Source organism: Sceloporus undulatus, chromosome 5 (assembly GCF_019175285.1).
Source record: "Sceloporus undulatus isolate JIND9_A2432 ecotype Alabama chromosome 5, SceUnd_v1.1, whole genome shotgun sequence".
Classification (NCBI taxonomy): domain Eukaryota; kingdom Metazoa; phylum Chordata; class Lepidosauria; order Squamata; family Phrynosomatidae; genus Sceloporus; species Sceloporus undulatus.
Window position 1 is genome coordinate 123,105,825 of NC_056526.1, and position 13,831 is coordinate 123,119,655.

Consider the following 13,831-nt stretch of genomic DNA (forward strand, 5'->3'; position numbering starts at 1 on the left):
TATAATATATATGTATATATGTGTATGTATATACACACACATATACACCTATGTCTCGTATATGTGTGTGTACTGTTTGTATATATATATATACACACACATATATATATACACGTCTCATATATGTGTATATATATACACATACACATACGTCTCATATGTGTGTACTGTATACACACACACATATATATACACACGTCTCATATACAGTATATATGTGTGTATATATACATACACACATATACTGTATAAGACTCTTATATATATATATACACACACATATACACACACACAAAACACATATACTGTATATATGACATACACACACATATAGAGAAAGAGATTAAGAGAGAGACGGGGGTGTCCTCCTTTTCTAGGACCTGTCCTCCACTTCTGGCTTCTTCCCTCTCAGTCTGGTGCCTTGAGGGGACTTTTAGGTGCCTTTTCCTGAAAGGCTTGACTTTGTATCTCTTCATGGAAATAAAGTTTCCATGCAGTTTCCCGATTGGAAAGAAGGAAGGAAGGAAGGAAGCAGCAGCCTTCCCCCTTGTTCTGCCCGGGTCTGGGGACACCTTTGCCCCAGCCTGACCCCCAGGGGGTCCCCAAAGGCAAGGCATTCGGGGGGGGGATGGAGGAGGTGGCCCAATACAAGCTCAAAACAACCCCCACCCACAAAGGAACTCGTGCAGCTCCTCTGCGCCATGCTCCAGAGGCGGAGGACATTTTGAAACTCCTCCACAACAAACTCCAACTCCATAGCCTTGAGCCAGATAAGAGTGAAAGCGGTACCAAACCGGGTTATTTCTCCAGTGTGGACGCAGGAGGGCTTGGCAGTGGAGAGGAAAGGTTGCTGAAGAGAAAAAGCGAAGAACTGAAGGGGAAACGTTCTGAAAAGTTGGGAGTTAAAGTTTAAACGTTGCTTTTTTGGGGTGGAAGGCGGTGCCTGCCTGGCTCCAGACTAGGGTTGGTCTGGGGCGAAGGGTGTTGCAAAAAGCTTGCTTCAGATTGGAGAGTTTTGCAGTTTGCAGCCTCTTTTGCTTCCCTTTCTCTCCTCCCTGGAAAGGAAAAAGTGGGGGGAGAGAAAGTGGGGAGTGTTTGCAGCCATTGGAGGGCTTTGGGGGGGGGATCCTCTCTCCACCCCTCTTTGGCCACTGCCCCCTTTCCTTAGGCAGCCCTAGTCCTGCCTAGTCCTCCCTCTCTTGGGTCTTTCTCTTGCAAACCCTGCCCAGTGCCTCTTCTTCCTTCTCACCTTTTTTCTCTTTGCCCTTTTTGCCTCCTAGGTGCCTCCAGCTGCTGCCTCCATCGCTGCCATGCCTCCAATCCAGTCCTCAGGTGAGTCAGTCAGTCAATGAAGGCCTTTGCCTGCCTTTTTTCTCTGGCTTGGATTTAGATGTCAATCCAGATGTAGTAGCCCCTTCTCTCTGCTCTCCTTGGGGCCCAAGGAGAACCAGGCCCTGCAAAATGTGGGGGAAGCCCAGCAAGTAGAAAGGAGGAGGACAGCAAGAGCAAACCACAAAGCACCCCCCAGAGAGAGAGATGGACCTCCATGCTTCTTGGTCCTCCTCCTCGAAATGGAGGACGTTTTTGGCATTCCTCCTGGACACATCATTGAAATGAAGGACATGTCCTGGAAAAGGAGGATGTCTGGTCACTGTGGGTAGATGAGGGGATCTTCTCCCATTTCCTACAGTGCTGAGAAAACTACTAGAGAGAAGCATGCTCATGCACAAAATGGAGGATGTTTTGGCATTCCTCCTGACCACAAGGCTTGGAATGGAGAACAAGTCCTAGAAAAGGAGGACGTCTGGTCACCCTGGGTGGAGACGAGGGGATCCTGGTTTGGATAAACTGTAGTTTATTGTGGCACCAGAGCTCTCTGACAGAGAAGGCTAAATGTCTCACAAAACAACAGTTCCCAGGATTCCCTAGCATTGATCCAGGGCAGTTAAAGCGGTCTCAAAGTGGATTATTTTTGCAATGTGTTTTGGACCATAGTCTACCTATATCTTCTTGGGAGTCCCACCACCTCATTCTGTGTGCAGTGTGTATTGCTGGGAGGAACTTGCATTTTTCTGGAAAAACTGGCTTTTATATTGCCTGTCATGAGCCTCCTGGAACCAGTTTTCACTTCATTTGCTTAGTCTGAAGCTGTCTTAATAGTCAGGGGGTGATAATGCCGAGCACCACAGAATTCCTGTTTTGTACACGCTACATGTGTGCAAGGAAGGCTGCAAACACTTGTACGGTCTAATGCACTCCGATGTACACGTGCATGTGACTGTCAGATGTGACGATCTGCATGTAATGTGCATGCTTTATCTGCTGGAAGTGCTGACTGTAAACTTTACTAAGATTCCATTATCTAAATATATATCTAAATATTCAGGTCTTCTTGTTTAGGGTCTCAGCCAACCAGACATATGAGCTGTTTCAGAATTGTAACAGAACAATTCTGTAAGCAAGATTCATCAGTATTGTTACATGAAATTTCTTTGCAGTCTCAGATATTTCTTTGCTTGCTTCAGTGGACATTGACAAAATTCTAACCGTATTTAGCCTTACAATATACACAAACAAATTTATTGAACTGTGATCTTTGACACGCCATAGCATATGTGTTACTGCTTTATTTAAGTCGTAGAGGCAGCAATCCTGTACACATTTACCTTGGAGTAAACTCCACTGGATACAGAAGAATGTACCTTTGAGTAAATGTGAAAAATATTGTACTGTGAAGATTAAATTGAATGCCTTATTATTGTTAAGACTGTACTAAAAAAGTTTACACATATCAAAGCAGGCTGCAAAACTTGACAACTGTTTTTCCATCTTTCTGCAGAACTTAAGCTAGGCAAAAAAATAAATGAAGGGAAAACAAAGGAGGTTTATGAATTGCCCAGCCTCCCTGGATGCGTTCTCTTACAATCAAAAGACCAGATAACTGCTGGAAATGCAGCTAGAAAGGATCTCATGGAGGGGAAGGCTGCAATTTCAAATACCACAACATGCACTGTGTTTCAGTTGCTAAAGGAAGCTGGTAAGATTTGGGAATTCTTGGGCTGAACTGCAGACAATAAAACTGATTATTTCTCTTCCTGGCAGCTTTAGAATGAAAAGTATACTAATATACTCCCTGTCCCCAGCAAAATGTGGTGGGAAAAATGGTCTCAGTCATCAGAGATAGGTCTCCTGAAATACATAATGTTGTCTGGTACAGTGCTATTAAAGTGGTGGTTCCTAGGGTCTGTGTCAGCCCATGAGCTGTTAGCTGTCAGTCCCTGGTTAGTTTCCAGGAAAGAAACAAGTAGCAAGTGGATACAAATATGGTACTGGTCCTTGGCATATTGGGAGAAAATAATTACTGGTAACCCACACCAGATAGCCGAAGAAGCATTGTTTTAGTACTTGTAATGACATTTAGAGACAAAACTGAAAGCTTAGGCAGTAGGATTTAAGACACCATTATGCCTTTCTTCTAGCCAAACAAAATGAAAAGAAACATGAAACTATAGTTTTTTGTGGGTTTTTAGGGCTATGTGGCCATCTTCAGAGAAGATGCCAGCTGCAGATGCTGGCGAAACGTCAGAAACAAACTCTTCTAGAACATGGCCACATAGCCCGAAAAACCCACACACACACACACAAAAAAAACCCTATGGATGCTAGCCATGAAATCCTTCGACTTCAAAAACTTGAAACTCTTAGCACTGGCCAAAATGAGCTTTCCAAAATCATGATCGTGTCTTAGCTTTTATATAGGTATTTCAGCATTTGAAAGTACTTCACAGGAACAATCTTGGTAGACAAGCCTTTAAAAAAATATCATACTGAAGATGGAGCAGAGGAACGTGTGTGTGAGAGAGAATGGTTAGAACCACTAATTAATTTGTAGCTCCGATGTGATTTGAATTAGTCAGTTCCTAGCCTGAACACTACATGTGATCTGACAAATAGATTTTTAAACAGTTTTTTTGTTCATTTTTAAAAGCCTAAAGTCCCAACTAAAGGAGAGCCATTGAATCAGTTGGATTTCCCTACACATTGACCCTTAATTCAACAATTGATGAAATGGATCTATTCTAATTGGGAATAACCAATTCCATCCTACAATTCAGCTATCTTTCAGGCTCTTTCCCTCCCCCCACCTCTGGAATGAGGCATGTCCATTCTCTGATACTATAACAGTAGCTTCAAGTACAAAAAAATTATAAGTCCGCAGGAATATATATTGTATGCCTTGTGGGTTATAAAATGTCCCAGACTTAGCACTTCTAATCCAGCCCATCCTGTATCAGTTTATCAGGATGAGCCTCTCAAAATTGCTTCATATCAGTGCACTATGATCAAATCTTAGTACTGAGTAACCTTTATGGTTTAAAATTTAACTTATTTGGAGCGCTCCTGCTCTGAAATGTTTCCCCATGAATTATTTACTGGTGAATGTTTTCCTTCCTTCCACTGTTTCAAATGGAACATCATCCATTTATCCCACCCCCCGCCCCTCAATTACATGGGTTCTTTGGGAGTACAAAGGTTGAAAATAAACTTCACTGAGCATCCTCTTGAGCAAGGTTATCAGTCTTTTGAAATTCCCTACTCTTACCCAAGATCCCAAAAGGTGGAATTTCTGTACCATATGTGACATTACGAAACACTGCTAGAATGTGGAGGGACACAGTGGGAAAATATAACATAGTAGGAATGACGCCATCCTGGCCTCTCTTGGGAGGGAGTTCCAAAGCTTGGGAGCAGCCACTGAGAAGGCCCTCTCTCTCGTTCCCACCAAACATGCCTGAGAGGGTGGTGGGAAGGGCCTCCCAATGATCTCAATACTCTGGGGGGCTTGTACAGGGAGATATGGTCCTTAAAATAGCCTGGACCCAAGCCATATAGAGCTTTATAGGTCAAAACCAGCACTTTCAATTGTGCTCGGAAACAGACTGGCAGCCAACGAAGCTGTTGCAACAACAGAGTTGTATGCTCCCTGTAGCCTGCTCCAGTTAACAGCCTGGCTGCAGCTGAAGTTTCTGAGCACTTTTCAAAGGCAGCCCCACGTAGAGTGCATTACAATAATCCAGATGGGATGTAACTAAGGTGTATACCACCGTGGCCAGTTCTGACTTCTCCAGGAACGGAGAAGTTGCTGCACGAATTTGAGCTGTGCAAAAGCACTCTAGTTCACCACTGATACCTGGGCTTCCAGGCTCAGTGCTGAATCCAGAAGTGCCCCCAAACTATGAATCTGAGTTTTCAGAGGGAGTGTGACCCCATCTAACACAGGCTGAATCCCTATTTCTGGATCTGTCTTTCGTCTGACCAGAAGCACCTCTGTCTTGTCTGCATTAAGCTTGTTTGATTGCCCTCATCCAGTCCATTACAGCGGCCAGACACTGGTTTAGGACCGAAACAGCTTTCTTGGAATTAACTGGAAAGGAGTGATAAAGCTGGGTACATGTATTATCAATGTACAGGTAACCACCAAGTGATTTTATGTAGATATTAAAAATCATAGGGGACAGAACTGGGATCTCCCAGCTTCTGAGAATGCTCCTCCAAGAAAGAATGGAACCACTGTAGAATAGTGCCTCTAAACTCCATCCCAGAGAGGTGATTTAGAAGGTTAATGGTATTGAAAACCATAGTTGATGGTATCAAAAACCACTGATAGATCCAGTAGAATCAACAGGGACACACTCCCCCTGTCTATTTCCCTGTGTAAATCATCCACCAAGGCGACCAAAGCGGTTTCTGTCCCATAGCCAGGTCTGAAAACGGACTGACAAGGATCCGTCTCATCCAGGAACCCCTGGAGTTGAGAGACCACCACACGCTCCAGCACCTTGCCCAAAGATGGAAAGTTGGAGACTGGTCTGTAATTATCTAGTACAGTAGGATCCAAGGAAGTTTTTTTTTTTCCCCAAAAGAGGTCTTACCACAGCCTCTTTTAGGCATGTTGGAACCCTGTGTTGCTGTAAACAGGTAGTCCTCCTCTGGCCTGTTTAATTAGCTAGGAAGGGCAAGGGTCTAGTACACATGTGGTGGCTCTCACCTCTGCAGGGATCCTGTCCACATCATCAGGCTGCACAGATGGAAGAGTATCCATTAATACTGGACAAGCAGGAGCCAAGGTTACATCCACTGAAACTGTATGAACTCTGGCATCTAAGTCAGAGCGACTCCGAGTGATTTTATCAGCAAAATGGTGGGCAAATTCTTCACAATGAGCTGTTGAGTGGATTACATTCTCCTCAGGATCAGATCGTAGCAGATCCCTGACCACCTGAAACAGCTCAACTGAGCGGTTATGTGCAGGCAGCTCCAATTGTTTTAGTCAGAAAAGCCTTTTGCTGCTTCTGTAGCATCACCATATGTCTTCTGATAGGTTTTAGCCTGTTTTCAGTCGGATTCACTCTTGAGTTTTCCGCTCCTGTTGCTCTAGTATCCATCTTGTTCACTTCATTGCTGCCAGTTCCTTAGAAAATCAAGGGACTGGTTTAGCTCCACTCCGTGAGATGGGATGCTTAGGAGTGATCATGTCAATTCCCCTAGTCATTTCTCAAGTCCAGAGATCAACCAGGACTTTGACAGGACTAGCTGCCAAGGCAGCAATAACATCCTGCTGTCTGGTTTCTTGATGGTAGCTAATAGGTTTGGTCAAAGAGTCACAAATGGATGCCAAACAGATTGTATTATAGAAAGCAAAAAATGCAATACTGTACTTGTTTATCTGGATATATATAATATCCAGTGAACACATATTCTTTAGAGTTTTTTTATATTTTAAATTTTAATAAATAATCATTTTGACCTAAAATTGTTTGGTTTTTTAAAATGTTATATTTATTCATTTTAATGCTTTTCTGTTATTTTAAATTGTATTGTTTTAAATTTGCTGTTGCCACCTTGAGTCCCTATATTTGGAGAAAGCTGGGATACAAGTAAATAAAACAACAAGAACAATAGTAATGAGTAGATAAAAGTATTAAATCTTATTTATGAACTTAACATTGAAAATGTAACCATGTATAGTTCTGAAAACCAAAATCCCCTTCCAGTAAACACTGCCTCATCATCTGGAACAAATTCTTATTAGCCATAGACAGGACATACAATTATTAACTATACTGAAATAAATTTACTCTTCTGTTCACAGTGTAGTCAAACACATTCCATTAAAAGGTAGGTTTCAAACCCATGCTTGGGGTTTTGCTCTAGGTCTAATTCAGGTCCATGCGACTGGTAGTGCAGGGCAGGTGATTTCACTGTGTTCCTTCTCAAAATTATTTCCTCAAGTAGTTCTTTATGGCTTATTTCTATACTTTTTGACCCTTTCCAGATGCTTTTTACCTTTCTATGCTTTTGCAAGTGATTATTGTGTTATTGTGCAAGTTGCTGTGGCTAACTAATTTTGCACATAAATATTTTGTACATGATGGCAATATACAGATTATATGTTTTATTCTCAACCCTTTAATTTTATAAACACATTTAATTTATGGTTTCATTTATTTATTCCTCCAGGAATCAAAACAGCTTTTGTGAGAAAGCATAGTGAAACAGCATTTATATCTGGTCATTGTGAAATGATTCCAATTGAATGGGTTTGTAGGAGAATTGCTACAGGTTCGTTCCTGAAAAGAAACCCTGGTGTCAAGGAAGGCTACAGATTTTACCCACCTAAAATTGAGATGTTTTATAAGGTGGGTTACACAGATGTACCTTGGATGTAATACTGGTAATAAAATACCACTTTGCAAAAATCATCAGCTAATATTAATATTGTTTTTGGAATTCTTATTCTTTGAAAAAACTAAGCTTTCTAATACAAAAGGTTTTCTTCTGAAACACTGTATTTGAGTTGGAGTTTTAATTTAATTTTTTTTTAAATAAAATAATTGTTTTTTAAGCCCACCGGTGGCACCACATTAACTAAGAAATGGTACATTTATATAATAAATGTTTTAAAGTGCATGTGAGACTTTCCAGTTCATTTCCACTCAGTGGATGTTATGAAAATCTAAATGATTTTTGCTGTTTATTTTCCAGGATGATGCAGCAAACGATCCACAGTGGTCTGAAGAGCAACTTATTGAAAGTAAATTCCGGTTTGCTGGCCTTGAAATTGGACAAACTGAAGTTGATATTATGGCCCAGTCTACCCAAGCAATTTTTGAAATACTTGAGAAAGCATGGCAGCCTCAGAACTGTACTTTAGTAGACATGAAGGTATGAAAAATGTTGTTCTGAATCAAAATCTGTTTCCAAAGGAGCGGTATAATGCCTGGCTTCAGGTAACTTTTCTGTTTGATGTTTTTAGGTTGAGTTTGGTGTTAATGTAGTGACTAAAGAGATTGTTCTTGCTGATGTCATTGATAATGATTCTTGGAGGTTGTGGCCATCTGGAGACAGAAGACAGCAGAAAGACAAACAGGTAATTTTATGCTGCGTTTTTGGGAACTTAACCAGTGTTAAACCACAATTAGGATTTTTTTTCAGAGGGGTAGTTGAGCCAGTTTGAGCATTGGACTACTCTGGAGTTCAGGGGCCAGTTCCCTGCTTGGAAAACCCACAGGGTGACTTTGGGCAAGTCACTCTCAGCCCCAGAAAATCTCATGATAGGTTTACCTTAGTCACCATAAATCGGAAATGACTTGAAGGCACACAGAAACAAAAAGGGGTAATTACCCTAACCCAGATCTGTTGTCCTGGAAATTCTGTATGCAATTCTGGTGGTGAATTCTTATTGAAGTTTCACAGTTGGCTATGAGAGGAGAGAAATCTGTTTTATAGAGCTGTGGTTGTCAATCTTTACATCCAGGTGATTCAAACCTCAGCTCCCATAAATCCCACCCTGTATGGTCAGTGGTCAGGAACAATTATCAATATTCACTTGATGGAAAGTTGGGACTACTTTCTGAATGCTCCTTAGATATTTTCCCCCCAAAGTCTTTCCCTATTTTCTACTTTACAAACACTTTATTGATACTTTGGCACCAATAAAAGAAATTTATTTTAGCAGAATTGGTCTACTGTGGACAAAATTATTATTCTAACGATTTAAAACTTAGATTGTAGAGATATTTGAAAATAGCAATATCATAGCTAAACAATATAAGAAACCTGCACTGAAAGTATTTTATTTGTTAGGTGTTTTCACCATTTTAACATTGTTTCATGATGCCTTTGGTGACTTTGGTCATTGTGACTTTTAATCCAAATGTTGTGACTAAAAATGGCACAGCTATTGGAGTGTACATATATTTAAGCTAGCTTCTCAACCTATACCAATAACTTTATATATTTCATGCAAATATATCATAATATGATGGAATGGTCTTAACAAATGGTAGGAAATTAATTTTTGAGCACATTGGCTTTGTGCTGTTTTTTAGTCTTTTATGTGTCTGCTCCATTTTTCTTGATGCTATAGATCACTTTGCAGAGATAATAGTGGAGCTGGGTGAGCAACAGTGCCACATTTCCACTAACTCTTATGTTTATCTGCGTTGCTGTCACGGGGTTCTACATGGTTTTGGACCTAGTTTCCAAGTGATGTTAGTAGGTCCAGGAACATAGGATTAGAGTTGAAGGGGCCATGTGGGCCATTAAACCCAGTTCCCTGCTCAGTGCAGAATTTCTAGTTAGAGCAACTGCAACAGGCTTACCGATAAGCCCCAACAAGTCACTACTCTAATGTGCAGTGGAACTGTGATCTTTCCAGACTCTTTTTGAAGATGTCCAAAGGAGATCTGTATACTAGCTATACAGATCAGTTAAACAGTTCTGTAGTATTTTGATGAAAGTGCATACACATGCTGCCTCAGTAGCTATGAAACAAGCACATCTTCTGAATTATACAATATTTTGTTGTTTTTCTCGTGTCTTTTAGTCATACCGTGATCTCAAAGAAGTAACTCCTGAAGCATTGCAAATGGTGAAAAGAAACTTTGAATGGGTGGCTGAAAGAGTGGAGGTATTCACAACAACTTTCATAAAACAGCTAATTAACTTTTGTCTGTCTTCTCCAGTATTTTTTTAATTTGCCCTTTGACTTTCCTTTCTGCTAGCTGTTGCTGAAACCGCAGAGCCAAGGCAGAGTGGTTGTGCTTATGGGCTCAACTTCAGATCTTGCTCACTGTGAGAAGATTAAAAAGGCATGTGGAAACTTTGGTATTCCTTGTGAGTTACGGGTGACTTCTGCTCATAAAGGACCAGATGAGACACTAAGAATCAAAGCTGAATATGAAGGTAAACTGAATTTGTATTCATAAACCTAATCCTATTTCAGCAAAATAGTAATTTTGCTATGTGCCACCCACCCACTTTCATGTATCCAATAAAGAATACAGAACTGGGTTTTCTTTGGGAGGTGTGGTATTAATACTGTACATTTTACATGTTACCAGGTGATGGCATTCCTACAGTGTTCATAGCAGTGGCTGGGAGAAGCAATGGATTGGGACCTGTGATGTCTGGAAACACTGCATATCCTGTTATCAACTGTCCCCCACTGTCAGGAGATTGGGGTGCTCAGGATATATGGTCATCACTGAGGCTGCCCAGTGGTAAGTTGTCATCCTTGAATGCTTCACAACAAACAAGTTATTTTCAAAGACGCATGGCATGCTTTAAGCCCAAACAGGTCACTAGCCTAATGGCAGTAGAACTGTGATCTTAATTTTGCACTTTCAGTGGAGATCACCTCAAAGGAAACATGCACAGGACCACATCCTTGGAGAACCAAATCTGCTATACTTACCTGATACTCTACTTTTGGGCATGCATATTGTATCCTACCTATTGATCAACTTTTCCCTTCTTGCACGTGTGGTTTTAATCAACATACGTTTTATTCTTCTTATGGTTCATGGCTTGAGCAAAAGCTTTAAAAAATAGAGATCAGGGCAACAAGAAATATGAGTTGTGATGAACAGTGTCAGGGAAACCTCAAATCGGTTTTCTGCATTTAGCAGATATTACCAATAAAACCTAATTTTTTCTGAAGCTGTCAGGGTAAACTGGCATTTTCACATCTCAAAATGTGATTAAAATATAGATATAGAACAGATAATCAGTATTGAGTCAAAGCAAGTTTGAGCTATCTTCTACTAGTCTCTTGTTGTTAAACCTCTCATATTTGTGTAACTACATTAAACTCCTTAAAAACCTTGCCCAGTATTCTATCAGCAACTTCAGTAACTTCTCCTGGCCCCAACTCAACATCATTCCCCCATGCTCTGATTGCTGGCAGATTGACCTCCTTCTTTCTATGCAGCTGATGTCTGGTTTCATAAGTAGCAATTGTGAAACCAGTGTTATGGATGGTAACTGCTCAATATTCATGATCACTTAAGTCATGATTGCGACATTGCCATGATCATAACTCCCTGCCCCAGCCTATTTTATCAGGCATCAGCTGCATTGGGGAGAAGCAGGTCCATTCTGTGTGGTTTCCATCAAGGCTTGAGGGGAGGAGAGAGTAGTTGATGTAGAATACCAACCCTTGTCTGTAATTGCAAACTAGTATGTAACTAGGTTAGTTACAATGCTCATCTTGCCCATTTCATCTCATGTTATCTGTAAGCTCTTTCAGATGAAATGCTTATCTGAATTTTTACCCATGGAATTAAGGTGATATGCACACTGGACATATTCTATAAATATCTCATTGACAGCTATACTATCTTTTCTCTTCTTAAACAGGTCTTGGTTGTTCCACTGTTCTTTCACCTGAAGGTGCTGCACAGTTTGCTGCTCAGGTTTTTGGGCTGAATAATCACTTAGTTTGGGCCAAGCTGCGATCAAGTATGTTGAATACATGGATCTCCTTGAAGCAGGCTGACAAAAAGATGAGAGAAGACACTGCATAGATGGCTTCTGTTGGTGTATCATTCCTAATACAAGAACGCTTGTCATAACAAGAAATTACTTTTCTCAGATGCTAACAATGACTCTACAGGTGAGATCTTTCTTCCAAACAACTGAAGAATAATCTCTGGAAGCAGCATCATATAAATATTACTATAGAATAGTTCTTACTGATCTATTTTGATGGCTTATTAAGTAAAACTGGTTATGTGTATTGATGTGTAATCCTGTAGAGAATATGTCCACTAGGGATTTACCAAAAGTTTATATTAAAAAACTAGCAATAACAAATAGATTTAACTCTAGTTTCTAAAGATGACCTTATTCTGGAATGTAATTTGGCATGGTACTTGTGGACCTATCTGTGCTGAGGAGAAAGATGCAGAAAATAAGTCACTACAGCTGGGAATAAAAATAGCTTTCTCTAATGATGCTTCTTTGTCTTCTTTAAAAATCTATAAACCAAACATGGAAAGATTTACCTGAATGGCACTATCTATAGCTTCACTATGTCCTAGTAGTTTTAAACATACTCGTAATGGATATCCTGGTTTAAAACAGCAATGTATAACTGCTTGATAACCTACCCACCCTACACTTTATACCTATATGTACACCTTTTTTGAGTCTTCCCCCCTCACATTTATATTCCGCTTTTCTAAGACTGTTTCAAAGCCCCCCCCCCCCGCCGCCTTTCAGTAACAAGATACAGTGGTACCTCGGGATACGAAATACCCAGGTTACGAAATTTCCGGGATACGAAAAAATCCCATAGGAAATAATTGTTCCGGGTTACGAAGGTTTTTTCGGGTTATGAAAATTTTTTTGGTGCTTTTCGGCGCTATTTCACACGGAATCGCGGCTTTTCCCCATTAGCGCCTATGGCATTTCGGCTTACGAAGGCTTTTCGGGTTACGAAAGCGGCCGCGGAACGAATTAATTTCGTAACCCGAGGAAGCACTGTAATGGGATTCATGTAATCATCCTATTAGAGCCATGAGGGGAAAAGGGAAGAGGCAGTTACTAAAATTGGGGTGGTTAGGAATGGCTGGCTGCATAAAGTAAACACAAAAACATATTTCACTTGCAAAAAGATCCTTTGGAGCTATTTCGCCAAGTTTGGTACAACATGCTCGTTTTAACTCTGCCTAAGAGGACTTTGCATCAGTTTTAATATCAAAGTCGTGAAGATGTCCCTGCTGAACTTTGCTGCTATTTTCAATGGATGCAGCTGACATTTCACCTGGAAGTCATTAAATACTAGACATCTGATCCATTTGGTTGGTTTGGGGAGTCATCTGACGCATCATATGCCTGGAAATTCATAATGACTGCATTACTTTCATCCTTCTGATGACTATGAAGAGAATAGCATACAAAACATCTGGACTAAATACATGATTCAAAGTACATGCAACTGGAAATAAAATATGACAAACCCAACAGTTTAATAAAAGGCTTTCAACTGAAGCTTATGTTTGAAGCTTCTTCTTCTTCTTCTTTTTTTTTTTTTAAAGGTGATCCTTGGTCCCACCTATCAGTTACTCAAATTTTTAACTGAAGCATTCTTGGTACCTATTCATATCAGGAACATTCTTCAGAGGAGTGTAACTTGTCATAGCATGCATTTCATAAAACAATCCTGCCAAAATATACGACTAGCACTGAAGTAGTTCTTAACTCCAGTTTTGAAAGATCTATATGGATATGGCTGGAAAGTTTGTAGTCTACATATTCAGTTCTGTGGTGACTTAAAACATTTCACAACTCTCTACCAATCAAGTCTACTCCTCAAAACAATTCTAGTTCCTCACAGAAAGGTATTTCTATAAAATGCTAATGGCTCCTGCACCAAATTTGTTTTAATCCCCACCCCCGGGATTATTCTAATGAATAAGTTACCAGCTGTTCCATGCCCACTTCATACATTTTTGAATGCAGTCAGTGACCTGGTATAGCCTGC

At 40.4% G+C, this 13,831-nt stretch overlaps 1 protein-coding gene across 1 annotated transcript; it reads left to right on the forward strand.

Moving 5' to 3' along the window:
• Positions 1-1,173: 1,173 nt before the first annotated feature.
• LOC121931240 (multifunctional protein ADE2) lies at positions 1,174-12,296 on the forward strand. The gene is made up of 9 exons (XM_042468744.1): positions 1,174-1,332; positions 2,840-3,037; positions 7,522-7,700; positions 8,047-8,226; positions 8,318-8,431; positions 9,890-9,973; positions 10,068-10,248; positions 10,407-10,565; positions 11,704-12,296. The coding sequence occupies exons 1-9, from the start codon at positions 1,311-1,313 to the stop codon at positions 11,868-11,870; spliced, it is 1,284 nt and encodes a 427-aa protein (XP_042324678.1). The 5' UTR covers positions 1,174-1,310; the 3' UTR covers positions 11,871-12,296.
• The last annotated feature ends 1,535 nt before the right edge of the window (positions 12,297-13,831 follow it).

What these genes read in the sequence shown, in the direction of transcription:
- LOC121931240 (XM_042468744.1), top strand. Translation starts at nt 1,311, where the DNA reads ATGCCTCCAATCCAGTCCTCAG. An exon ending in GGGTGGCTGAAAGAGTGGAG is followed by an intron (nt 9,974 to 10,067) that starts GTATTCACAACA and finishes CCTTTCTGCTAG; the next exon opens with CTGTTGCTGAAACCGCAGAG. An exon ending in AATCAAAGCTGAATATGAAG is followed by an intron (nt 10,249 to 10,406) that starts GTAAACTGAATT and finishes ACATGTTACCAG; the next exon opens with GTGATGGCATTCCTACAGTG.